The sequence below is a fragment of the Entelurus aequoreus genome, linkage group LG07, assembly GCF_033978785.1.
Source record: "Entelurus aequoreus isolate RoL-2023_Sb linkage group LG07, RoL_Eaeq_v1.1, whole genome shotgun sequence".
Classification (NCBI taxonomy): Eukaryota; Metazoa; Chordata; class Actinopteri; order Syngnathiformes; family Syngnathidae; genus Entelurus; species Entelurus aequoreus.
In genome coordinates, this window is record NC_084737.1 from 24,185,517 (window position 1) to 24,211,369 (window position 25,853).

The following is a 25,853-nucleotide window of genomic DNA, read 5'->3' on the forward strand; positions in this document are numbered from 1 at the left end:
TTAGTAGAGAACATCGACGATAAAGTTCGCAACTTTTGGTCGCTGATAAAAAAGTACCGGAAGTAGCGTGACGTCACAGGTTGTGGAGCTCCTCACATCTGCACATTGTTTACAATCATGGCCACAAGCAGCGAGAGCGATTCGGACCGAGAAAGCGACGATTTCCCCATTAATTTGAGCGAGGATGAAAGATTTGTGGATGAGGAAAGTGAGAGTGAAGGACTAGAGGGCAGTGGAAGCGATTCAGATAGGGAAGATGCTGTGAGAGGCGGGTGGGACCTGATATTCAGCTGGGAATGACTAAAGCAGTAAATAAACACAAGACATGTATATACTCTATTAGCCACAACACAACCAGGCTTATATTTAATATGCCACAAATTAATCCCACATAACAAACACCTCCCCCCTCCCGTCCATATAACCCGCCAATACAACTCAAACACCCGCACAACACACACAATCCCACAGCCCAAAGTACCGTTCACCTCCCCAAAGTTCATACAGCACATATATTTCCCCAAAGTTACGTACGTGACATGCACATAGCGGCACGCACGTACGGGCAAGCGATCAAATGTTTGGAAGCCGCAGCTGCGTACTCACAGTAGCGCGTATCCAACTCAAAGTCCTCCTGGTAAGAGTCTCTGTTGTCCCATCTCCACAGGCATGCATATCCAACTCAAAGTCCTCCTGGTAAGAGTCTATGTTGTCCCAGTTCTCCACAGGCCAATGGTAAAGCTTGACTGTCATCGTTCGGGAATGTAAACAATGAAACACTGGCTACGACGTAGCTGCTACGTGTTTGGTGTTGCTGCAGCCGGCCGCTAATACACCGCTTCCCACCTACAGCTTTCTTCTTTGCTGTCTCCATTGTTCTGGTTAGAGTGTCCGCCCTGAGATCGGTAGGTTGTGAGTTCAAACCCCGGCCGGGTCATACCAAAGACTATAAAAATGGGACCCATTACCTCCCTGCTTGGCACTCAGCATCAAGGGTTGGAATTGGGGGTTAAATCACCAAAAATGATTCCCGGGCGCGGCTACGCTGCTGCCCACTGCTCCCCTCACCTCCCAGGGGGTGATCAAGGGGATGGGTCAAATGCAGAGGACAAAGAAAAAAAGATTCACCAACACAGATGTCCAGAATACCGTAGAATTTTGCGATGAAAACAGACGACTTAATAGCTGGCCACAATGGTGTCCCAAAATGTCCGCTACAATCCGTGACGTCACGCGCAAACATCATCATACCGAGACATTTTCAGCAGGATATTTTGCGGGAAATTTAAAATTGTACTTTACTAATCCAACCCGGCCGTATTGGCATGTGTTGCAATGTTAAAATGTCATCATTGATATATAAACTATCAGACTGCGTGGTCGGTAGTAGTGTAGTGGGCAAGAATGGGAAAGAATTCCACCTGAGAAGCTTAAAAAATGTGTCTCCTCAGTTCCAAAACGTTTACTGAGTGTTGTTAAAAGGAAAGGCCATGTAACATAGTGGTGAACATGCCCTTTCCTAACTACTTTGGCACATGTTGCAGCCATGAAATTCTAAGTTAATTATTATTTGCAAAAAAAAAAAATTAAAGTTTATGAGTTTGAACATTAAATATCTTGTCTTTGTAGTGCAATCAATTGAATATGAGTTGAAAAGGATTTGCATATCATCGTATTCCGTTTATATTTACATCTAACACAATTTCCCAACTCATATGGAAACGGGGTTTGTACATTTATTGTACCCAACTTTTATTGAAGCATACATTGTCTGGGGACATACATACAAAACAATCACAAAACAGTAGGGACGGCGTGCCGAAGTTGGTAGAGTGGCTGTGCCAGCAATCGGAGGGTTGCTGGTTACTGGGGTTCAATCCCCACCTTCTACCATCCTAGTCACGTCCGTTGTGTCCTTGGGCAAGACACTTCACCCTTGCTCCTGATGGCTGCTGGTTAGTGCCTTGCATGGCAGCTCCCGCCATCAGTGTGTGAATGTGTGTGTGAATGGATGAATGTGAAAATACTGTCAAAGCGCTTTGAGTACTTTGAAGGTAGAAAAGCGCTATACAAGTATAACCCATTTATCATTTATTCATAATTCATATTACAAAAGAGAGTAATAAAGATAATTAACAGAATGGATTATAGAGACCCAACAAGTCACACATTTTAAAAGTAAATGATCTTGTATAAAACACAACTGCTCAAATGATGTATAAAGTAAATAATAATGTTTCCAGAAGTGGTCCAGAAGAACATATGTTATGTACTTTTTACTCTCACCTTTTCAGTCAAATTGTTCTCTTCATTTCTAAATCAAAGTACCCAAGATTACATAACAACACATGTATTTAACTATAAATTAAAAAAAAACACTAATCTAAAATATCTAATCTATAAATATTTGGATGATATTAACACAATTGTGTTACACACACAACAATTATGTCACACATGTTATATGTGCTGATGTTAGAAAGTCATTATTTAAGTTCTGCCAGTTCACACACTGCAATACAACACTCTCTCACCTGTGTTTTCTCATGTTTAGTTTTTTTAAATAGAGACTTCATCCAAAACGTTTACAACAGATTGTACAGGTAAAGGGTTGTATCTAGTGTGCATTCTCATGTGAACTTTGAAAGAGTTAGGTATTGCAAAATCTTTGCAACAGATTGCACAAGAAAAAGGTTTTTCTCTAGTGTGTATTTTCATGTGTTGTTTGAGCATTTGTTTAAGTCTAAAATCTTTACCACATTCAGAGCAGGAAAAAGGTTTTTCTCCAGTGTGTATCCCCATGTGGTATTTCAAACAAATACTTTGTTTGAACCCTTTACCACATTTTAAGCAGAAAAAAGGTTTTTCTCCAGTGTGTATTCTCATGTGTCTTTTCAAATCATTACTTTGTGTAAAGTTTTTACCACATACTGAGCATGAATAAGGTTTTACACCAGTGTGTATTTTTGTGTGGTTTATCAAATGTGCCTTCTGGGTGAATCTTTTACTACAAATTGAGCACACGAAAGGTTTTTCTCCAGTGTGTGTTCTCATGTGTACTTTCAAATTCTGATTTGTTACAAAACTTTTACCACATTCTGAGCAAGAAAAAGGGTTTACACACATGTGTATTCTCATGTGTGTTTTTAGACGACAATGGTATTTAAAAGTTTTGTCACATTGAGAACATGTGAAGTGTGTGTTGTCAGTGTGACATGTCTTATCATCTTTAGAGTCTTCATCATCAGTGTCAGGAGAGTGTGACGTTGTGTCCTCACTATCTGATAGTGGAGCTAAGATCTTGTCTGCTTGTGATCCTCCACAGTGGTCTCCATCAGCTTTTGTTGTCATGTGTTGAGTTGAGCTGCTGCTTGGAGGCTCCGCCTCTCTCTTCTCCTCACTTTCACCTTTGACCTCATCATCTTCACTCTTCACAGGGACACCAATCACAGGGAACTCCTCCAACCATTCAAGATGCTCTCCCTCCTGACTGATGCTGTGTTTCTCTTCTTCTTCTTCTTCCTTAATGTGGGGGGACTTTGGCTCCTCCTCTTCCTCTTTAAAGTGGGAGATCAGTGGGCCATTTTCCTTTTTATTGTGCAGGGTCTCTTGTGCCTCCATTTCCTCTTTAAAATACGAGGTCAGTGGGTCCTCCTTTTCCTTTTTACAATTGGGGGTCAGTGGGTCCTTCTCTTCTTTTTTAATGTGCCATGTCTGTGGCGACTCGTCTTCCTCCTTATTGTGGGGCGGTTGTGGCTCCTCCTTCTCCATCCTGAAGCTCGACTTGTGTTGCTCAGGGAGAAGATGTTCTTCACAGACGTCTGCAGGACACAAGAAGACAAACATGTTTTACAAACATCCAGCTATGCTCAGTCAAGCGATGGATTCAGTACGTTTGCATGTACTTTAGTAAAACAAGTTATTGTATGAACTGTCTTGAAATCTAAGAGCTTCGGCAGCCAAGGATTCTTCACTTGGCTGCCCAAGGAGAAACAGCTTTAGGAGAGAACAGAGAGATATGTGGGAGAGCTCAAGGTCTAGCTCAACCATAACAACCTGTGCTGCATGGAGAGTACAGCCGAAGACAAAAAACAGTTTGGAAATCAAGAGAATTGAAAATGCCATACCGCAAAAAAGACAAGTCTAAATTACCGGACATGTCAACAATCTCGGCTCAATATGGAATGGTCTTGGTCACCCTTGAGGGTATCAAGGGCCAACTGGAAAACCTTGATGGCATCAAGGTCCAGATGGACAACTTCATGAAGGAGATCCTTTAGCTCAAGGACCAAAATATAAAAAAGGACAAAGAAAAATAATCCCTGATCAATAGAGTTGAGGAGCTCGAGCAAGTTGGGAAACTCAAAGATGTCATAGTGACTGGCCTGAAAATAAGGCCCAGGAGCTGAGTTAGTCTAGATAATGAAGTAAGCTGGAAACTACACGTAAGTCATATAAAGAAAACATTTTAAACAATTGACTGCGATAATAAATAGAATAAAATACATACCCACAAATATTAACTACATTTATTGTACCCAACTTTAATTGAAGCATACATTGTTCATTGCATAAAGGTCTGGGGGACATACATATAAAACAATCACACAACAAGACTCATATTTCACAAGAGAATAATGAAGACAATTAATAGAATGGATTATAGAGACCCAACAAATGATTCATAAAGTCACACATTTTAAAATTGTATAAAAGACAACTGTTCAAATGATGTATAAAGTAAATAATAATATGCTTCCAGAAGTGGTCCAGAAGATGTTTCAGATGTGAACCAGTAAATATGAACTAAGGATTTATGTGTACTCAAAAGCAAAGGTATGAACACATGTAAAACAAATATGTATATCATATAAAGGAGTTCATCTATGGAATCATCTACTATTAGAAAATAAAATATGTAACACTTCATTATTTCAAAAAACATATACAAAACACTATTATAAAAAAGTATAAAAGTGAATTATAAATATCTACACATAAAATGTCTATTGTATGTAACATATTTTATGTACTGTTTATTCTCACCTTTTCAGTCAAATTGTTCTGTTCATTTTAAAGTACACAAATGTGTATATTAACTCATGTACTTTACTGAAATAAAAGCACTAATCTGAAGTGTCTAATCTATAAATGTTAAAATCATATTAACAAGATTATGTTACACACACAACAATGATGTCACGCATGTTATATGTGCTGATGTTGTTAGAAAGTCAAAGTTAAAGTTTTGACGGTTTATTTCAAATCCTGCATCTTCATTTGCTGCTGCTGTTGTCACCAGCACACTTGTGTTTCTTACACTGGTACTTATAAGAGAATCTTTCACCACACACACTGCAACTCAACACTTTCTTTCCTAAGTGTGTGCTCATGTGTACTGTAAAAGATTGTCGGCGAAGAAAGCTTTTGTTGCAGCTTGAACAGAAGTATGGTTTTTCACCAGTGTGTGTTCTCATGTGTATTTTTAATTTGTCATTTGTTACAAAACTTTTACCACATTCTGAGCAGGAAAAAGGTTTTTCTCCAGTGTGTATTCTCATGTGTGTTTTGAAATGGGCCCTTTGAGTAAAATCTTTAACGCAGATTGAACATGAAAAAGGTTTTTCACCAGTGTGTGTTCTCATGTGTACTTTTAAATTTAGATTTCTTTCAAAACTTTTACCACATTCTGAGCAGGAAAAAGGTTTTTCTCCAGTGTGTATTTTCATGTGTCTTTTCAAATTGTGCCTTTGAGTAAAATCTTGACCGCAGATTGAACATGAAAAAGGTTTTTCTCCAGTATGTGTTCTCATGTGTACTTTCAGATTACTACGCCATTTAAAAGTTTTGTCACAGTGAGAACATGTAAAGTGTGTGTTGTCAGTGTGACATGTCTTATCATCTTTAGAGTCTTCATCATCAGTGTCAGGAGAGTGTGACGTTGTGTCGTCACTATCTGATAGTGGAGCTAAGATCTTGTCTGCTTGTGATCCTCCACAGTGGTCTCCATCAGCTTCTGTTGTCATGTGTTGAGTTGAGCTGCTGCTTGGAGGCTCCGCCTCTCTCTTCTCCTCACTTTCACTTTTGACCTCATCATCTTCACTCTTCACATTGATGAGGTGTCTCTTGTCTTCCTCTATGAAGTGAGGGGACAGCCGCTGTTTTTCTTCATCTTTAAAGTAGGGGGAATGTGGCTCCTCTTCTTTCACGTGGAGGTGCTGTGACCTCTTCTGCTCCATATTGGAGGACCCCTCCTGCTGCTCAGGTGGATGATATTTTTCACAGACGTCTGCAGGACACAAAAAGACAAACATGCTGTGATCGAAATAGATAAGATTTTACCAATTCAGATTTCATTTTCGATTTTGCTTTATGATTCGGTTATTTGTGGACTCACTTTTGCTTTCACATTCTGTAAAAAGGAGAAGAAACAGGTCGATTAGCGTCAACTTTGACTAGTTGAGAAGTAACATGAGCGTACAAAGCCAACAGTGAGGTCTTAAGAGGCACAGATTTTACGGGTCCCCCATGAGGTGCCAGAGGGCCCTAAGGACAATATTCTGCTTTGAAAATATCTATAAAATAAAAATATTTTTGGCAAGAAATTAACAAAATACTACACGTTATTTTGTGGCAATTACAAAAGAATGTCCAGTATAAATCTCAGGTCATTCAATCAATCACAACTGGACTGTTAAACTGAACATATATACATAAATATAAAGTATATATATAGACACATACCCGGCCTTCCACCCGATTGTAGCTGAGATAGGCTCGAGCACCCCCTGCGACTCCGAAAGAGATAAGCGGTAGAAAATGGATGGATATATATATACATATACACATGCATATGTACAGTCGCGATCAAAAGTTTACATACACTTGTAAAGAACATAATGTCATGGCTGTTTGAGTTTCCAATAAGTTTTACAACTTGTTTTTTTGTGATAGAGTTATTGGAGCACATACTTGTTGGTCACTAAAAACATTCATGAAGTTTGCTTCTTTTATGAATTTATTATGGGTCTACTGAAAATGTTACCAAATGTGCTGGGTCAAAAGTATACATACAGCAATGTTAATATTTGCTTACATTTCCCTTGGCAAGTTTCACTGCAATAAGGCGCTTTTGGTAGCCATCCACAAGCTTCTGCTTGAAATTTTCACCACTCCTGTTGACAAAATTGGTGCAGTTCAGCTAAATTTGTTGGTTTTCTGACACAGACTTGTTTATTCAGCATTGTCCACACGACTTTGGGAAGGCCATTCTAAAACCTTAATTCGAGCCTGATTTAGACATTCCACATTCGTTGACCACTTTTGACGTGTGTTTGGGGTCATTGTCCTGTTGGAACGCCCAACTATGCCCAAGACCCAACCTCCGAGCTGATGATTTTAGGTTGTCCTGAAGAATTTGGAGGTAATCCTCCTTTTTCATTGTCCCATTTAAAGCACCAGTTCCATTGGCTGCAAAACAGGCCCAGAGCATTATACTACCACCACCATGCTTGACGGTAGGCATGATGTTCCTGGGATTAAAGGCCTCACCTTTTCTCCTCCAAACATATCGCTGGGGATTGTGGCCAAACAGCTCCATTTTTGTTTCATCTGACCACAGAACCATCCTCCAGAAGGTCTTATCTTTGTCAATGTGATGTCAGATGAAACAAAAATTGAGCTGTTTGGCCACAATACTGTGTTCGTTAGAAAGTTCCACAACTGTTCACGTTATCCCACGCTTGTGCTACAGCACTCATCTCATTGTGCAACATGTGAATGTTTGAAGTGGAACTAAACGTGATCTCTGAAAGGGGTACACATTATTTCCAAAACAGGGCCCCCATCCACATATACAATACTAGAACATATCTGATGAAAACCAACATTATTTTGTTATTTTAATTATAAGTGGGCCATACCACCTATTAGGGTTGTACGGTATACCGGTATTAGTATAATACCGCGATACTAATGAATCATTTTCGGTACTATATTGTCTCTGAAACGTACCGGCCCCGCACCCCCCGCTCCCGGGTCGAAGTCACGTCGTGACATTGCTGGTTTACAAGCAGACGAGCATGTTCGGCAGCACACAATCACGGAGTACTTACAAGCAGACACAGTGTGTGGACAGAAAAGGGAGAACGGAAGCATTTTAGTGTAAAAAGTAAAGATAACGGTGAAGTTATAACACTGAAACACCCTCAGGAAGAGGTCCTTTAAGACATGGCTAGCTAGCTTGCGGCTAACGTCCATCCGCCGTCGGCAGTGTTTTAGCTACTTCTAAATCACAAATCCTCGCCTCCATGGCGACAAATAAAGTAAAGTATCATTATCACTGCAGGACGAGGAATAGCTAAACATGCTTCACTACCCTCCGTAGCTCACCGGCATCAAAATGTAAACAAACGGCACGTATCTAGTCGATACTACTATGATTACGTCGATATGTTTTGGCATCACAACATCCTCTTTCGTTTTTTTTAAATGTATATTATATTCATAAACTCAGGAAATATGTCCCTGGACACATGAGGACTTTGAATATGACCAATGTATGATCCTGTAACTACTTGGTATCGGATTGATACCCAAATTTGTGGTATCATCCAAAAACTAATGTAAAGTATCAAACAAGAGAAGAATAAGTGATTATTACATTTTAACAGAAGTGTAGACAGAACATGTTAAAAGAGAAAGTAAGCAGATATTAACAGTAAATGAACAAGTAGATTAATAATTCATTTTCTACCACTTGTCCTTAATAATGTTGACAAAATAATAGGTAGATAAATGACAATATGTTACTGCATATGTCAGCAGACTAATTAGGAGTCTTTGTTTGTTTACTTACTACTAAAAGACACTATTTTATTTAGGACTTAAAGGCCTACTGAAATGATTTTTATTTATTTAAACGGGAATAGCAGATCCATTCTATGTGTCATACTTGATCATTTCGCGATATTGCCATATTTTTGCTGAAAGGATTTAGTAGAGAAAATCGACGATAAAGTTCGCAACTTTTGCTCGCTGATAAAAAAAAAAGCCTTGCCTGTACCGGAAGTAGCGTGACGTCACAGGAGCTAGGATTCCTCACAATTCCCCATTGTTTACAATGGAGAGAGAGAGATTCGGACAGAGAAAGTGATGATTACCCCATTAATTTGAGCGAGGATGAAAGATTTGTAGATGAGGAACGTTACAGTGAATGACTTGAGAGGCAGCGATGGACGTATCTTTTTCCGCTCTGACCGTAACTTAGGTACAAGCTGGCTCATTGGATTCCACACTCTCCTTTTTCTATTGTAGATCACAGATTTGTATTTTAAACCACCTCGGATACTATATCCTCTTGAAAATGAGAGTCGAGAACGCGAAATGGACATTCAGTGCCTTTTATCTCCACGACAATACATCGGCTAAATGCTTTAGCTACGAGCTAACGTGATAGCATCTTGCTTTAACTGCATATAGAAACAAAAGAAATAAACCCCTGACTGGAAGGATAGATAGAAAATCAACAATACTATTAAACCGTGGACATGTAAATACACGGTTAATGCTTTCCAGGCTGGCGAAGGTTAACAATGCTGTGCTAACGACGCCATTGAAGCTAACTTATGGACAGAGCTATGCTAAAAACATTAGCTCTCCACCTACGCCAGCCAGCCTTCATTTGCTCATCAACACCCGTGCTCACCTGCGTTCCAGCGATCGGCAGAAGGACGAAGGACTTCACCCGATGCGTTTGGCGGCCCGGAGACGTAGGAAGTCAAGGTGAGGTCGGCGGCTAGCGCGGCTAGCGCTCCAACAAAGTCCTCCTGGTTGTGTTGCTGTAGTCCGCTGCTAATACACTGATCCCACCTACAACTGTCTTCTTTGCAGCCTTCATTGTTCATTAAAAAAATTGCAAAAGATGTCCAGAATACTGTGGAATTATGAAATGAAAACAGAGCTTTTTGTATAGGATTCTACGGGGTACCATAACTTCCGTTACTCGGACTTCGTCACGCGCATACGTCATCATACCGCGATGTTTCAGCCGGATATTTCCCGGGAAGTTTTAAATGTCACTTTATAAGTTAACCCGGCCGTATTGGCATGTGTTGCAATGTTAAGATTTCATCATTGATATATAAACTATCAGACTGCGTGGTCGGTAGTAGTGGCTTTCAGTAGGCCTTTAACTGCAATAATAAACATATGTTTAATGTAGCCTAAACATTTTTGTTAAAATAAAACCAATAATGCAATTTTTTGTGGTCCCTTTTATTTAGAAAAGTATCGAAAAGTACCGAAATAATTTTAGTACCGGTACCAAAATATTGGTATCGTTACAACACTACCACCTATATTTAAATATTGTCTAATGGAAATGACTGCTGTCTGATAATCACATTAATAACCAGTGTTTGCGTTAACACACTTTTTATGTCTTTTTACGCATTGAAATCAAAAAGGACGTGCATTTCCGTAAGTCCACGCGTCCCTGTTGACCGGTCTCCAAGATGAGCAGTCATATTTTCTTTCACTCCCACTGTGGAATCCAAACAAAGGCTCGTATGATTCCACACTTCCTACTTTTTCTATTGTGGATCACGGATTTGTATTTTAAACCACCACGAATATTACACCCTCTTGAAAATGAGAGTCGGGAACGCGAAAAGGGCGATCACTTTGATTTCGGACTTTATCAATGAATTTTCAGAGTTCGTTGCTGATCTAGTGACGCACGCCGACAATATAATCATAATGGGAGACTTTAACATCCATATGAATACCCCATCGGACCCTCCATGCGTGGGGCTCCAGACTATAATTGATAGCTGTGGTCTTACACAAATAATAAATGAACCCACGCATTGCAACGGTAATACGATAGATCCAGTGCTTGTCAGGGGTGTCACCACCTCCAAAGTTACGATACTCCCGTACACTAAAGTAATGTCAGATCATTACCTTATAAAATTCGAAGTTCTGACTCATTGTCAACAAACTAATAATAATAATAATAACTACTATAGCAGCCGCAACATTAATGCTGCCACAACAACGACTCTTACTGACCTACTGGCTTCGGTAATGGCACTATTCCCAAATTATGTGGGCTCTATTGATAACCTCACTAACAACTTTAACGACACCCTAAGCGACACCATTGATAGTGTGGCACCGCTAAAGCTAAAAAGGGCCCCTAAAAGGCGTACCCCATGTTTTACAGAAAAAACTAAAGCCCAGAAATTATCATGTAGAAAGCTGGAACGCAAATGGCGTGCGACTAAACTTGAGGTTTTCCATCAAGCATGGAGTGATAGTTTAATAACTTATAAACGCATGCTTACCTCAGCTAAAGCTAAATATTACTCAAATCTCATCCACCTCAACAAAAATGATCCTAAATTTTTGTTTAGTACAGTAGCATCGCTAACCCAACAAGGGACTCCTCCCAGTAGCTCCACCCACTCAGCAGATGACTTTATGAATTTCTTTAATAAGAAAATTGAATTAATTAGAAAAGAGATTAAAGACAATGCATCTCAGCTACAACTGGGTTCTATTAACACAGATACGACTGTATATACGACAGACACTGCCCTCCAAAATAGTTTCTCTCTCTTTGATGAAATAACATTGGAGGAATTGTTAAAATGTGTAAATGGGACAAAACAAACAACATGTTTACTTGACCCAATTCCTGGGAAACTTATCAAGGAGCTTTTTGTTTTATTAGGTCCATCAGTGTTAAATATTATAAACTTATCACTTTCCTCTGGCACTGTTCCCCTAGCATTCAAAAAAGCGGTTATTCATCCTCTACTCAAAAGACCTAACCTCAATCCTGACCTCATGGTGAACTACCGGCCGGTGTCCCACCTTCCGTTTATCTCGAAAATCCTCAAAAAAATTGTTGCACAGCAGCTAAATGAACACTTAGCATCTAACAATCTCTGTGAACCTTTTCAATCCGGTTTCAGGGCAAATCACTCTACGGAGACAGCCCTCGCAAAAATGACTAATGATCTATTGCTAACGATGGATTCTGATGCGTCATCTATGTTGCTGCTTCTTGATCTTAGTGCCGCTTTCGATACTGTTGATCATAATATTTTATTAGAGCGTATCAAAACGCGTATTGGGATGTCAGACTTAGCCTTGTCTTGGTTTAACTCTTATCTTACTGACAGGATGCAGTGTGTCTCCCATAACAATGTGACCTCGGACTATGTTAAGGTAACGTGCGGAGTTCCCCAGGGTTTGGTTCTTGGCCCTGCACTCTTTAGTATTTACATGCTGCCGCTAGGTGACATCATAGGCAAATACGGTGTTAGCTTTCACTGTTATGCTGATGACACCGAACTCTACATGCCCCTAAAGCTGACCAACACGCCGGATTGTAGTCAGCTGGAGGCGTGTCTTAATGAAATTAAACAATGGATGTCCGCTAACTTTTTGCAACTCAACGCCAAGAAAACGGAAATGCTGATTATCGGTCCTGCTCAACACCGACATCTATTTAATAATACCACCTTAACATTTGACAACCAAACAATTAAACAAGGCGACTCGGTAAAGAATCTAGGTATTATCTTCGACCCAACTCTCTCGTTTGAGTCACACATTAAGAGTGTTATTAAAACGGCCTTCTTTCATCTCCGTAATATCGCTAAAATTCGTTCCATTTTGTCCACAAATGATGCTGAGATCATTATCCATGCGTTCGTTACATCTCGTCTCGATTACTGTAACGTTTTATTTTCGGGCCTCCCTATGTCTAGCATTAAAAGATTACAGATGGTACAAAATGCGGCTGCTAGACTTTTGACAAAAACAAGAAAGTTTGATCATATTACGCCTATACTGGCTCACCTGCACTGGCTTCCTGTGCACCTAAGATGCGACTTAAAGGTTTTACTACTTCTGTATAAAATACTACATGGTCAAGCTCCTGCCTATCTTGCCGATTGTATTGTACCATATGTCCCGGCAAGAAATCTGCGTTCAAAGAACTCCGGCTTATTAGTGATTCCCAGAGCCCAAAAAAAGTCTGCGGGCTATAGAGCGTTTTCTATTCGGGCTCCAATACTATGGAATGCCCTCCCGGTAAAAGTTAGAGATGCTACCTCAGTAGAAGCATTTAAGTCTCATCTTGAAACTCATTTGTATACTCTAGCCTTTAAATAGACTCCCTTTTTAGACCAGTTGATCTGCCGTTTCTTTTCTTTTCTTTTCTACTCTGCTCCGGGGTGGACCGCTAGCCTGTTCATCGGATGGGAACATCTCTACGCTGCTGACCCGTCTCCGCTCGGGATGGTTCCTGCTGGCCCCACCATGGACTGGACTTTCGCTGATGTGTTGGACTTTCACAATATTATGTCAGACCCACTCGACATCCATTGCTTTCGGTCTCCCCTAGAGGGGGGGGGGGGGGGGGGGGGGGTTACCCACATATGCGGTCCTCTCCAAGGTTTCTCATAGTCATTCACATTGACGTCCCACTGGGGTGAGTTTTCCTTGCCCGTATGTGGGCTCTGTACCGAGGATGTCGTTGTGGCTTGTACAGCCCTTTGAGACACTTGTGATTTAGGGCTATATAAATAAACATTGATTGATTGATTGATTGATTAATTGATAGATTTCTATCTCCACGGTAATTCTTTGGCAAAGCACTTTAGCTTAGGAGGTAACGTGATAACCTCGTGCCTGACAGCGGATCGAAACAGAAGAAACAAGCCCCTGACTGGAAGGATAGACCGAAAATCAACAATTCTACTATTACTTCTACTCTCAGGAGACACTGAACTAAACCCTGGACCAGTAACCACCCGGTTAATGTTGTCACGCCTGGCGAAGCCTAGCAATGCTGTTGCTAACGACGCCAAGGAAGCTAACTTAGCAACGGGACCTTGTCGAAGCTATGCTAAAAACATTAGCTCTCCACCTACGCCAGCCCTTATTTGCTCATCACAACCCGAGATCACCTGCGTTCCAGCGGTCAGCGGCTCGACGGAGGACTTCACCCAGATCATCGATGCAGTTGGCGGCATGGAGGCGGAGGAGGACGGCCCAGACATCGGTGAAGACAGCGGCTCTGCGGCGGTCAGCGAGGACAGCGAGGTGTTTGTCGACAACAACACCCCGGTCTCCAGTAGAGACAGCAGAGCGGAGGTCTTCACAGCCTCTCCCCGATCCCTGGTGGTCGGAACCGCTGCACCTGGACCCGCGGCCGACACAGGATTCAGGAGTTTCTTTGTCCAGCACTGGTCAGCCTCTCCAAAGCCCGCAAAAACAACCCCCATACCCGCCCCCCCCTACCTGCCCCCCCCCCCTCTCCAACTCCGCCCTCACCAAAGCCCATGAACACATTAAAGCCTTCTACAGAAAGCTAGGCGTATCCAACAACGACTTCAAATTAGAAATGGTCTCAGCTGACGAGGTGCTTAAAAAATTGAGCGTGCTCCACCCAAACAAGGCCATCGGCCTTGACAATATCCACTCCAGATTCCTCAGGGACTCTGCCACCACCATTGCCCCAATAATCACACAGATAATAAACCTCTCAATTACACAAGGCCAAGTACCAAAAGATTTCAAGATAGCAAGAGTAACTCCCCTCTTTAAAAAAGGAAGCAAATTAGAACCTGGCAACTACCGACCTGTTTCTATTCTCAGTTCCATTTCGAAAGTAATGGAAAAAATAGTTTATGAACAGGTCGATAGTTACCTTGCCACTAAAAAACTCATGTACAAATTCCAATCCGGCTTCAGAACTAACCACTCCACTGACACATGCCTTCTCTATCTGACCGACCACATCAAACATGAGGTGGACGCGGGCAAATACTGCGGCATGGTCATGCTGGACCTTCAGAAGGCCTTTAACACCGTTAACCACGCTATACTGTTGGATAAGCTCAGAGCAATCTGATTTGATAAAACCTCATCGAGCTGGATTCAATCTTACTTGGAGGGGAGGAAACAGGTGGTAGAGGTGAACGGCACCGTGCCCCCCCCCCCTCTCAGTAAGCTGTGGAGTCCCCCAAGGCAGTATATTAGGGCCTTTACTGTTCCTAATATACGTAAACGACATGTCATCAGCATGCGACTGTGAATTGTTCCTGTTTGCGGATGACTCGGCCCTGCTGGTATCCGGCAAGGACAAGTCACAGGTGGAGAAAATCCTCAGTGCCAAACTCTGTAGAATTTGCACCTAGCTCGCTGACAACAAGCTATCCATACACTTGGGTAAAACAGAATCCATCCTATTTGGGTCCCGCATCAACCTTAAGAAAGTCAGTGACTTCACTATAAAAGTGGGTGACATTGTTATCACCAGGAAAGATGAGGTCACCTACTTAGGTTCCATTCTAGAGGCTAATCTTTCCTGTGATAAAATGGCAACCAAGGTAATCAAAAAGGTCAACCAACGAACAAGATTTCTTTACAGAATCTCCTCTCTGGTCAACAAAAGCACCATGAAGATTCTGGCGGGAACTCTCATTCAACCCTTTTTCGATTACGCATGCACCTTCTAGTACCCCAGTACCTCCAAAACCCTCAAATCTAGACTCCAAACATCCCAGAACAAGCTAGTCAGGTTACTTCTAGACCTCCACCCCAGATCACACCTCACTCCTACCCACTTCTCCAAAGTGTGGCTCAGGGTGGAGGACAGAGTAAAACAACTTGCACTGAGCCTAGTCTATAAAATCCGCTACACCTCCTTGATACCGAAGTACATGTCAAACTACTTCCATAACGTAAATGACTGCCATAACCACAACACTAGGGGGAGCTCCACTAACCACGTTAAACCCAGATTCCGATCTAACAAAGGTCTTAAAGGCCTACTGAAATGACATTTTTTTATTTAAACGGGGATAGCAGATCCATTCTATGTGTCATACTTGATCATTTCGCGATTCTGCTGTATTTTTGCTGAAAGGATTTAGTAGAGAACATCGACGATAAAGTTGCAACTTTTGGTCGCTGATAAAAAAAAAGCCTTGCCTGTACCGGAAGTAGCGTGACGTCAACAGTTGAAAGGCTCTTCCCATTTTCCTATTGTTTTCAATGCAGCTAGAGCAGGGGTCGGCAACCCGCGGCTCCGGAGCCGCATGCGGCTCTTTGACCACTCTGATGCGGCTCAGCTGCATACTTGCTGACCCCCCCGATTTTCCCAGGAGACTTATGGATCTCAGTGCCTCTCCTAGATAACTCCCAGGGCAAATATAATCCTATTTTCACTCTAATTACTAAATTAAGGGCGTGCCCTAATTGCACTGCAGTAATTGTTCTCTATAGCATTTACAATCAGCATGCCAGCCCAGCCACATGTTGTGTGTAGCTTTTACTTGCACACGTAGAAGACAGCAAAGCATACTTAGTCATCAGTCACACAGCTTACACTGACGGTAGCCGTATAAAACAACTTTAACACTGTTACGTTACAAATATGCGCCACACTGTGAACCCACATCAAAAAAGAATGAAAAACACATTTCTGGAGAACATCCCACCGTAACACAACATAAACACAACACAACCAATACCCAGAATCCCATGCAGCCCTAACTCTTCCGGTCTAGAATATACACCCCCGCTACCACCAAACCCCCCACACATCAAATGTGTTGTGTTTATGTTGTGTTACAGTGCAGATGTTCTCCAGAAATGTGTGGCGCTTATTTGTAACGTAACAGTGTTAAAGTTGTTTTATACGGCTACCGTCAGTGTAAGCTGTGTGGCTGCTGACCTAGTACGCCTTGCTGTCACTTACGTGAGCAAGCTGAAGCTGCATTCTACATGTGGTCGAGCAGGTACACTGTTTGGGCAGGCTGTAGAGGGCGCCAAAAGCAGTGCCATCACGCCCTGATATTCGGGAGTCTCCCGGAAATAATGAGTGGGTTGGCAAGTATGACGCTATCAAGCGACATTCATTCAAAACTCGCGGGCCGCACTAACATCAAATTTCCATATTAAAGTGTGTGCCGGTGCGTGTGTCTGAGACCCCTGGTTAACATAGCACAAAGCAATTTAAGCTTTGTATGCAGTGTTTTTCATTTTAAATTTTAAAAAATGTTTTGTGGCTCCCATTATTTTCTTTAATTTGTGAAACTTGCCAAAATGGCTCTTTGAGTGGTAAAGGTTGCCACGCCCCCTCCAGCTCAATGCGGACCTGAGACTGAGTGGGGACAGCCTGTTCTCACGTCCGCTTTTCCAGAATATAAACAGCTTGCCTGCCCAAAGAGGTCATAACATCTAGGGCTTTTATAGAGTGCACAACTGCGCACACAACAAGGAGACGAAGCAGAAGAACGAGCAAATTACAGACATGGCGGCCGAAATGATAAACTCATCATGAACGGAGAAGTTAAACAGGACAATACTGCCATCTAATGGCTAGCCACCGGAACACTGAAATTCAAGTATTTTTTTTTTTCTATGTAAATAAAATAAATATATATATATATATATATATATATATATATATATATATATATATATATATATATATATATATATATATATATATATATATATATATATAGCTAGAATTCACTGAAAGTCTAGTATTTCATATATATATATATATATATATATATATATATATATATATATATATATATATATATATATATATATATATATATATATATATATGAAATACTCGAGTTGGTGAATTCTAGCTGTAAATAACCACGCCCCCCCCCCCCCATGAGCTCTTATCACGCCGTCACTTGAGGACAGGCACGTCAGCGGGAGCAAGCGCGCTGTCACAAAGACAATGTCAGTGTCGTGACTTGGAGAAGATAACCGGGTCAAATTTCCATCCCCGGTTTTTTCCCCCCCAAGATGGCACCGCTGTAGTGGCTGCTGTTGGCAGGAGCTCTGTGCTCTTGTGTCATCCTTTTGTGTTCCGGATGTTTCCTTCTTGCTTTCTTGTGGGGTTTTTTTGCCTTTTGGTTGGGGACCCTTTGGGACTGTGTGACAAGGGGTGGCACTTTCGTGACTTCTGCTGTGCTTTTTTGTGAACTTCTGGATCAATTTCCGGGAGCCTTTTGGCCATGGAGACCAGCTGCTGGGTCTCTGCCACACCAGAGTCCGTTTGGAGACTGGAGGAGATGCGGATGAAGAGGCAGGGCTGCGGAGCTGGCGCTGAGAGCCGGGACGGACAAGCTTCACAGTGTCTTGGCTGAATAAGCAGGTATCAGACACCTCGGTCTCCTTGGACGTATCCTCGCTCATCCGTGCGGACTGGACACTGGCTGGGAGTTGGCGTGCGGCCGAGGGTGGAGTTGGCTCGCTTGGTTGCTTTGTTGGGTCTGCTCCTGTCTCTGGCCATGCTCCTCCCACCCCAGCAGATGATGGCGTGGAACACTGCAGAGGTCACCACAGTGTATATGTTTTGTTTTGTATTGTTGTTTTACTTTTTTGGCTGTGTGTAGAAGTGGTTGGTTGCATCAGCTCTGCTCTTTTAATGTCTTTAATGTCCTTTGTGTTCTTTGATGTTTCCCTCTTACACACATGTTTCTGTGTGCTATGGATATGAGGTTTTTGTTTTCTCTTTGGCCTCAGTCTGGATCCCCTCTCCAGGGGCTCAGGCTGAGACTGAATTTTTTTCTCACCCCTCCTCTGCCCTCCCCAACGTTTACCTGTTTCTCACCTTTTTTGTAAGGGGCGCCGGAAGTTGGCAGACCCGTCAGCAATCCTGTTCTGTCTCCCTGTAATGTTTGTCTGCTCTTGAATGGGATTGTGCGGAAAATATTAATTTTCCCTCTGGGATTATTAAAGTATTTCTGATTCTGATTTTTTTTTTATCGGTCGTCTTCAAAAGTAATGAACTTTCCGGTACAATTTCTTATTTTTTGATTCGCCGAAAGTTTTATCGGTCACAAATAGTTTGCACTTGGACAACTTTACCGCGAGGGGGCTGTCAAGAGAAAGACTTTAGAAAGACAAGAAAACTTTGCTAATTAGTACTAATAAACTAGATTGATTGAGACATTGCTAGACAGCAGAGAAGTAACTAAATCCAAATAAACGTTGAAATAATTTTTTAAAGATATCTGACTTGTGTCTTCAGTAGGGATGTAAATCGTTAAGAATTTATTGATATGATACCCTAATCGATACTCATTATCGATACCAGTATTTATTGGTACTACATGTAATTTGTGGAAATAAAAAAAGTGGAAAAGAGGCATTTTAAATAGCATTCCTATTAGCACAAGAGGTTGAACACCTCCAACATGATGTTCTGTAACATCTCAGAGCAGGGAAGTCTTTTATCAACAGCTGTTTATTTGAAGTCTTAAAGAAGTCAACTATGTGTGCAGTGCAAGGTGAAATGCAGTTATGTCATCTTCTTGTCAATAACATACACATCAAACTTTTGCGTGTTGTTGCTTCCTCATTTGTCATTATTCAAAGCTGATTTTTAATGTGTAGCAGCGGCAGCTGAACTCAATGTGACAATGTGTCATAGTTACGTCAGTCAGCTGGAATTAAAAATACAAATAGTTGTTTCGTTAGTCCAGAATCTTCACGGTCCTCATGGACGACATAATTAGGAACCTGTACTAAAAAAAATAGTACTTGGTATACATCCCTAATCTTCACCACTAAACCTATGAAATATGCTGACATATGTGCTGCTAAAGGTAAATAAACAGTCACCATATTGAATGTTTGCCTTCATTTGACCACGTGAGGTAAGGAGGATGGCCTCTAGGTCACATGGTTACAACCCAGCAATTACACTGTTGATGATTGATGAGCATTCATTTTTAAAAGGACGTGTTAAAAAGCAAATATATCGCCATATTTAGTCATAAATGTGGCCTCCGGATGAACATGTGTCACAAACATTGTATTAGATGATATGTGGATGTTGTGCTTACTTGGACTGTGATGAAGCTGTGAGGACTCAGGTGGTTTGTCTTCATGGTCTTCAGTCTTCACAGGGACAACAGCCAGTGGAAACTGGCTGAGATCAGCCTCCCCCTGCCCTACAGGACACTCTCCCTCCTCTTCCTCTTTAAAATAGGGGGGCTGTGGATCCTCCTCGTCCCCTTTATAATGTGAGGGCTGTGGATCCTCTAAAGTGAAACTGACCCCCTGCAGATGAGGGAGACATTCTTCTTGGTGTTCAATCAGCTGATGGATGTCTACAGGACACAAACAAAACACATTTTAACTCCTACATGCTAAATATTAAATAGTACATGAAATATAGGGCTGTGGCTATTGAAATTTGTATTAATCAAGTGTTCTAATGGAAATGTTTTCGATTAATCAAGTAACTGGATAAAACAGTGTTGCTTGGTTAAAGACACATTTAAAAGATTTTAAGACATTTCACTTAATAATGAACGGCCAACTGGTTTGAGATGGTATGAGATCAAGATGTCATCTTTAGATCAGGCTTTGTTTTTTCGACAATCACTGCCACGTTAAAAAGTTAAAGTAACAATAATTGTCACACACACACTCGGTGTGGCGAGATTATTCTCTGCATTTGACCCATCACTCTTGATCACCCCCTGGGAGGTGAGGGGAGCAGTGAGCAGCAGCGGTGGCCGCGCCCGGGAATAATTTTTATGGTGATTTACCCCCAATTCCAACCCTTGATGCTGAGCGCCAAGCAGGGAAGTAATGGGTCCCATTTTTATAGGCTTTGGTATGATTCAGTCGGGATTTGAACTCACAACCTACCGCTGTCAAGGCGGACACTCTAACCACTAGGCCACTGAGTAGGTGTTGTAGTAGGTTAATGGCTGCACCAATATGAAGGAAATAACAGGTCAGTATAGCTTTTACACACATAAATAACTTGTCAAACAGGCTAGGTTCACAGCGTTAGTTACCGTGGTAACTGACTCCGACTTTGTCGTGATTGATTGATTGATTGAAACTTTTATCAGTAGATTGCACAGTACAGTACTTATTCCGTACAATTGACCACTAAATGGTAACACCCGAATAAGTTTTTCAACTTGTTCACTTAAATAGATTCATGGTACAAATATATACTATCATCATAATACAGTCATCACACAAGTTAATCATCATAGTATATACATTGAACTATGCACATTATTTACATTTTTTACAATCCGGGGTGTGGGGTGTGGGGGGGGGGGTAGCTTTGGTTGATATCAGCACTTCAGTCATCAACAATTGCATCATCAGAGAAATGGACATTGAAACAGTGTAGGTCTGACTTGGTAGGATATGTACAGCAAGTAGTGGACATAGAGAGATCAGAAAGCATAAGAACAAGTATATACATTTGATTATTTACATTTGATTATTTACATTTGATTATTTACAATCCGGGGAGGTGGAAGGGGGAGGGTGTTAGTTTAGGGTTGAAGTTGCCTGGAGGTGTTCTTTTAGTGTGGTTTTGAAGGAGGATAGAGATGTACTTTCTTTTACACCTGTTGGGAGTGCATTCCATATTGATGTGGCATAGAAGGAGAATGAGTTAAAGGCCTACTGAAATGATTTTTTTTTATTTAAACGGGGATAGCAGATCCATTCTATGCGTCATACTTGATCATTTCGCGATATTGCCATATTTTTGCTGAAAGGATTTAGTATAGAACAACGACGATAAAGTTCGCAACTTTTGGTCTCTGATAAAAAAAAGCCTTGCCCCTACCGGAAGTAGCGTGACGACACCGGAGGAAGGACTGCTCACATTTTCCTATTGTTTACACCAGCAGCAAGAGAGATTCGGACCGAGAAAGCAACGATTACCCCATTAATTTGAGCGAGGATGAAAGATTTGTGGATGAGGAACGTGAAAGGACTAGCGTGCAGTGCAGAACGTATCTTTTTTTCGCTCTGACCGTAACTTAGGTACAAGGGTTCATTGGATTCCACACTCTCTCCTTTTTCTATTGTGGATCACGGATTTGTATTTTAAACCACCTCGGATACTATATCCTCTTGAAAATGAGAGTCGAGAACGCGAAATGGACATTCACAGTGACTTTTATCTCCACAACAATACATCGGTGAAGCACTTAGCTACTGAGCTAACGTGATAGCATCGGGCTTTACTGCATATAGAAACAAAACAAATAAGTCCCTGAGTGGAAGGATAGACAAAAGATCAACAATACTACCAAACTCTGGACATGTAAATACACAGTTAATGCTTTCCAGCTTGGCGAAGCTTAGCAATGCTGTTGCTAACGACGCCATTGAAGCTAACTTAGCTATGGAACCTCGACAGAGCTATGCTAAAAACATTAGCTATCCACCTACGCCAGCTCTCATCTGCTCATCACGACCCGTGCTCACCTGTGTTCCAGCGATCGACGGTACGACGAAGGACTTCACCCGATCACCGATGCGGTTGGCGGCCCGGAGACGGGGGAAGTCAAGGTGAGGTCGTTCGGCTAGCGCGTCTACTATCCTCAAAGTCCTCCTGGTTGTGTTGCTGTAGTCCGCCGCTAATACACCGAGCCCACCTACAACTTTCTTCTTTGCAGTCTCCATTGTTCATTAAACAAATTGCAAAAGATTTACCAACACAGATGTCCAGAATACTGTGAAATTTTGAGATGAAAACAGAGCTTTTTGTATTGGATTCAATGGGCTCCGAATACTTCCGCGTCAACAGTTGACGTCACGTGCAAATGTCATCATATCGAAACGTTTTCAGCCGGAAGTTTGCCGGGAAATTTAAAATTGCACTTTATAAGTTAACCCGGCCGTATTGGCATGTGTTGCAATGTTAAGATTTCATCATTGATATATAAACTATCAGACTGTGTGGTCGGTAGTAGTGGGTTTCAGTAGGCCTTAAGACCTTTGTTAGATCGGAATCTGCGTTTAACGTGGTTAGTGGAGCTTCCCTTAGTGTTGTGGTTATGGCGGTCATTTACGTTATGGAAGTAGTTTGACATGTACTTCGGTATCAGGGAGCTGTAGCGGATTTTATAGACTAGGCTCAGTGCAAGTTGTTTTACTCTGTCCTCCACCCTGAGCCAGCCCACTTTGGAGAAGTGGGTAGGAGTGAGATGTGATCTGGTGTGGAGGTCTAGAAGTAACCTGACTAGCTAGTTCTGGGATGTTTGGAGTCTAGATTTGTAGGTTTTGAAGGTGCTGAGGTACCAGGGGGTACATGCGTAATCGAAAAAGGGTTGAATGAGAGTTCCCGCTAGAATCTTCATGGTGCTTTTGTTGACCAGAGAGGAGATTCTGTAGAGAAATTTAGTTTGTTGGTTGACCTTTTTGATTACCTTGGTTGCCATTTTATCACAGGGAAGATTAGCCTCTAGAATGGAACCTAGGTAGGTGACCTCATCTTTCCTGGTGATAACAATGTCACCCACTTTAATAGTGAAGTCACTCTCTTTCTTAAGGTTGATGTGGGACCCAAATAGGATGGATTCCGTTTTACCCAAGTGTATACCTTGTTGTCAGCGAGCCAGGTGCAAATTCTACAGAGTTCAGCACTGAGGATTTTCTCCACCTGTGACTTGTCCTTGCCGGATGCCAGCAGGGCCGAGTCATCCGCAAACAGGAACAATTCACAGTCGCGTGCTGATGACATATCGTTTACGTAAATTAGGAACAGTAAAGGCTCTAATATACTGCCTTGGGGGACTCCACATCTTACTGAGAGGGGGGAAGGCACGGTGCCGTTCACCTCTACCACCTGTTTCCTCCCCTACCTCTCTAATTTTGGAGTTACAACTCTCGAGCTTTACATACTCAGGACTTTGCACTTAACCTGCTCTCTGGAATATTCCCCCGGTGACTGTGTGAGTTTTGTGTAAACATGTTGATACAAATTGTTACAAACTGAGAGGAACATCAACCTCTCATAAATATTGTGTGTCTGAAACTGTCTCGTTTATATGAACAATGGGAAACAATCAGTGCATCAGATAGATAGATAGTACTTTATTGATTCCTTCAGGAGAGTTCCCTCAGGAAAATTAAATCATGCTCACATGACAATTCATCTTCCTATAGACTATCTATTTAGGAATAGTGGTAATAATGAAATATAAAGTTAGTAAACATGTGAGAGTAAGAAGTAAAAAAAAAACCTGTTCTGTGTAACACAACTTGATGTTTTTGATGTTGTCGCTCCTTCTCCTCTTTTGTTGGACAAAGTTCCTCCTCGTACTCTGCTACCGTTCTTTCGCACATTTTCAGACAATCACAACACTTTACACTCACACTTGATCTCTGCTTAGCGATGTGTTTTGATCACTTCCGCCTCTCTTTGTTAGCAGCTAACAAGCTAAGCTAACTAGCAAGCTAAACTAGCTCGAGAAGCATCAAAGTGCGCTCAGATTAATATAAACGGATGCAAACAGTTATTAACGATGTTTACTCAATTTAATAGAGTCTAATAAACGACATATATGTGTACATGGACGCACAGATTAAGAACACTAAACTGTGACGACTGCAATAACGTCCTCACCGCCAGACGCCATCTTGCTTTATCCTCTCCGTGTTTGGTTCGCGCGCAGTGTTGTCAGATCTCGCGAGAGAAACAGGTCAGTGTGAATGATCGAGGGCGAGGTCTTTGTTTCTTTAGGTGGGTTTATTGTAGGCAGTTTTCATGAACGTCCACCCAGTGCGGCAACATCACACAACAACAACAGTCACGTTTTTGTCCTACCGTAAAGCAGGTCGTCTGCCGTAAACATCAATGTTGTGACACTCTCAAACAGGGCAACACTGCTATCTAGTGTACATGCATATGTGACATCTCCCTTCTTTTCAAGTTATATCAAATAACTGCAAAGTGTATCTTAACAGGTAATAATAGCTCAATTGAAATGAACAATAGTACAATTGTGATGCCACATCATTGTCTAATACTTTCAAACCGCAAGTGGGCTATGTAACATTAAATTCAAATCTGTAAAAATAGGTATAAGTTGCAAATAACTTTAAAGTGTACTTCCTTTGTCGCAATAAAAAAAGGAAGCAATTACTCTTATCAAAATTTACAGAAGCTACATAACCGTTACACAAATGTTCCGTAAAACATAACTCAATGTGCATTCTCAAAGTGAACAGATGATTGTGTCATCTCTCTTCTTCTTCTTCCCCCCCAAAGGACATAGGTATTTTTTTTTTTTTTTTTTTTCACCCCATTGTCCAATGTGAAACACCCAAAACACTTTTCTCTACAAGTCCAGTTTAGCGGCTGGCTTACTGACACGGCCAGACCTGGTCAAAACATGTCCTGGTGTTTGTGTTGGGGTTGTCAGCTCACTTGGATTTGGGCAGCTATCCTCTGTAATGGTGGCACACAGTGATTGAGAAATCATCCCACCACTCTCATTGGTGTGCACAGGTGGGGTAGTCATTTCCGGCTCGGGATTGGTTGTGCCCGAAGATGAAGTCTGTTACGCCGCAGCACTGCTCCTCCCTGTGTATTGACGATATAAGATCTCGGAGTAATACTTTCTTTTGAGACAACTGCTGGCGTCTTCCAAGATTTTTCGTTGTCGAGCTTGATGTAGACATTATATCCTGGCTGTAGAGCAGGAAGATGTCTGGCACCATGACGGCGATTGTAATAGAAGGCTTGTTTAGTCTTCTCTTTAGCATCCTTTTGCTTGACAGTCTTTCTGTTGGGCCATTTAGGTTGCAGATTTTTCTCGAGCGTAGGGAGAGTTGTTCGGATCTTCCTCCCCATCAGCAGTTCTGCTGGGCTAACTCCTGTGGTAGTGCAGGGAGTCGAACGGTAGTACATGAGAGCTACCAGTGGATCGTCCTGTCGGAGGATTCTCTTTGCTGTCTGCACTGCTCTTTCTGCATGTCCGTTTCCTTGAGGGTGGTGAGGACTAGACGTAATGTGT

The 25,853-nt window shown here is 41.7% G+C and overlaps 2 protein-coding genes across 6 annotated transcripts in view; one reads left to right on the forward strand and one right to left on the reverse strand.

Moving 5' to 3' along the window:
- The window catches only part of LOC133653551 (zinc finger protein 260-like), a 107,300-nt gene that overhangs the window by 55,909 nt on the left and 25,538 nt on the right, over window positions 1-25,853 (forward strand). The gene's annotated exons all lie outside the window — the stretch shown is intronic.
- Window positions 1,785-24,596, reverse strand: LOC133653555 (oocyte zinc finger protein XlCOF19-like). Of its 5 annotated transcripts, XM_062052968.1 has the most exons (4): window positions 19,908-20,005; window positions 6,745-7,175; window positions 6,398-6,412; window positions 4,534-6,289 (listed from the first exon to the last, which is right to left on the reverse strand). In XM_062052968.1, the coding sequence occupies exons 2-4, from the start codon at window positions 6,968-6,970 to the stop codon at window positions 5,277-5,279; spliced, it is 1,254 nt and encodes a 417-aa protein (XP_061908952.1). In that variant the 5' UTR covers window positions 6,971-7,175; window positions 19,908-20,005; the 3' UTR covers window positions 4,534-5,276. The 5 variants fall into 5 exon arrangements, with proteins under 5 accessions (XP_061908950.1, XP_061908949.1, XP_061908952.1 ...); XM_062052966.1 differs by lacking the exons at window positions 4,534-6,289; window positions 6,398-6,412; window positions 6,745-7,175 and adding exons at window positions 1,785-3,821; window positions 24,461-24,596 and having other exon boundaries at window positions 19,908-20,174; XM_062052965.1 differs by lacking the exons at window positions 4,534-6,289; window positions 6,398-6,412; window positions 6,745-7,175 and adding exons at window positions 1,785-3,821; window positions 24,078-24,453 and having other exon boundaries at window positions 19,908-20,174.

Bases quoted from the DNA above. Each gene is read 5' to 3' on its own strand.
- LOC133653555 (XM_062052965.1), bottom strand. From the start codon at position 24,180: ATGTGCGAAAGAACGGTAGCAGAGTACGAGGAGGAACTTTGTCCAACA. The intron at 20,175-24,077 runs GTTTTTTTTTTA...TGTGTCCTGTAG, and splicing joins AGTTGTGTTACACAGAACAG to ACATCCATCAGCTGATTGAA. The intron at 3,822-19,907 runs GTAAGCACAACA...TGTGTCCTGCAG, and splicing joins ACAGCTTCATCACAGTCCAA to ACGTCTGTGAAGAACATCTT.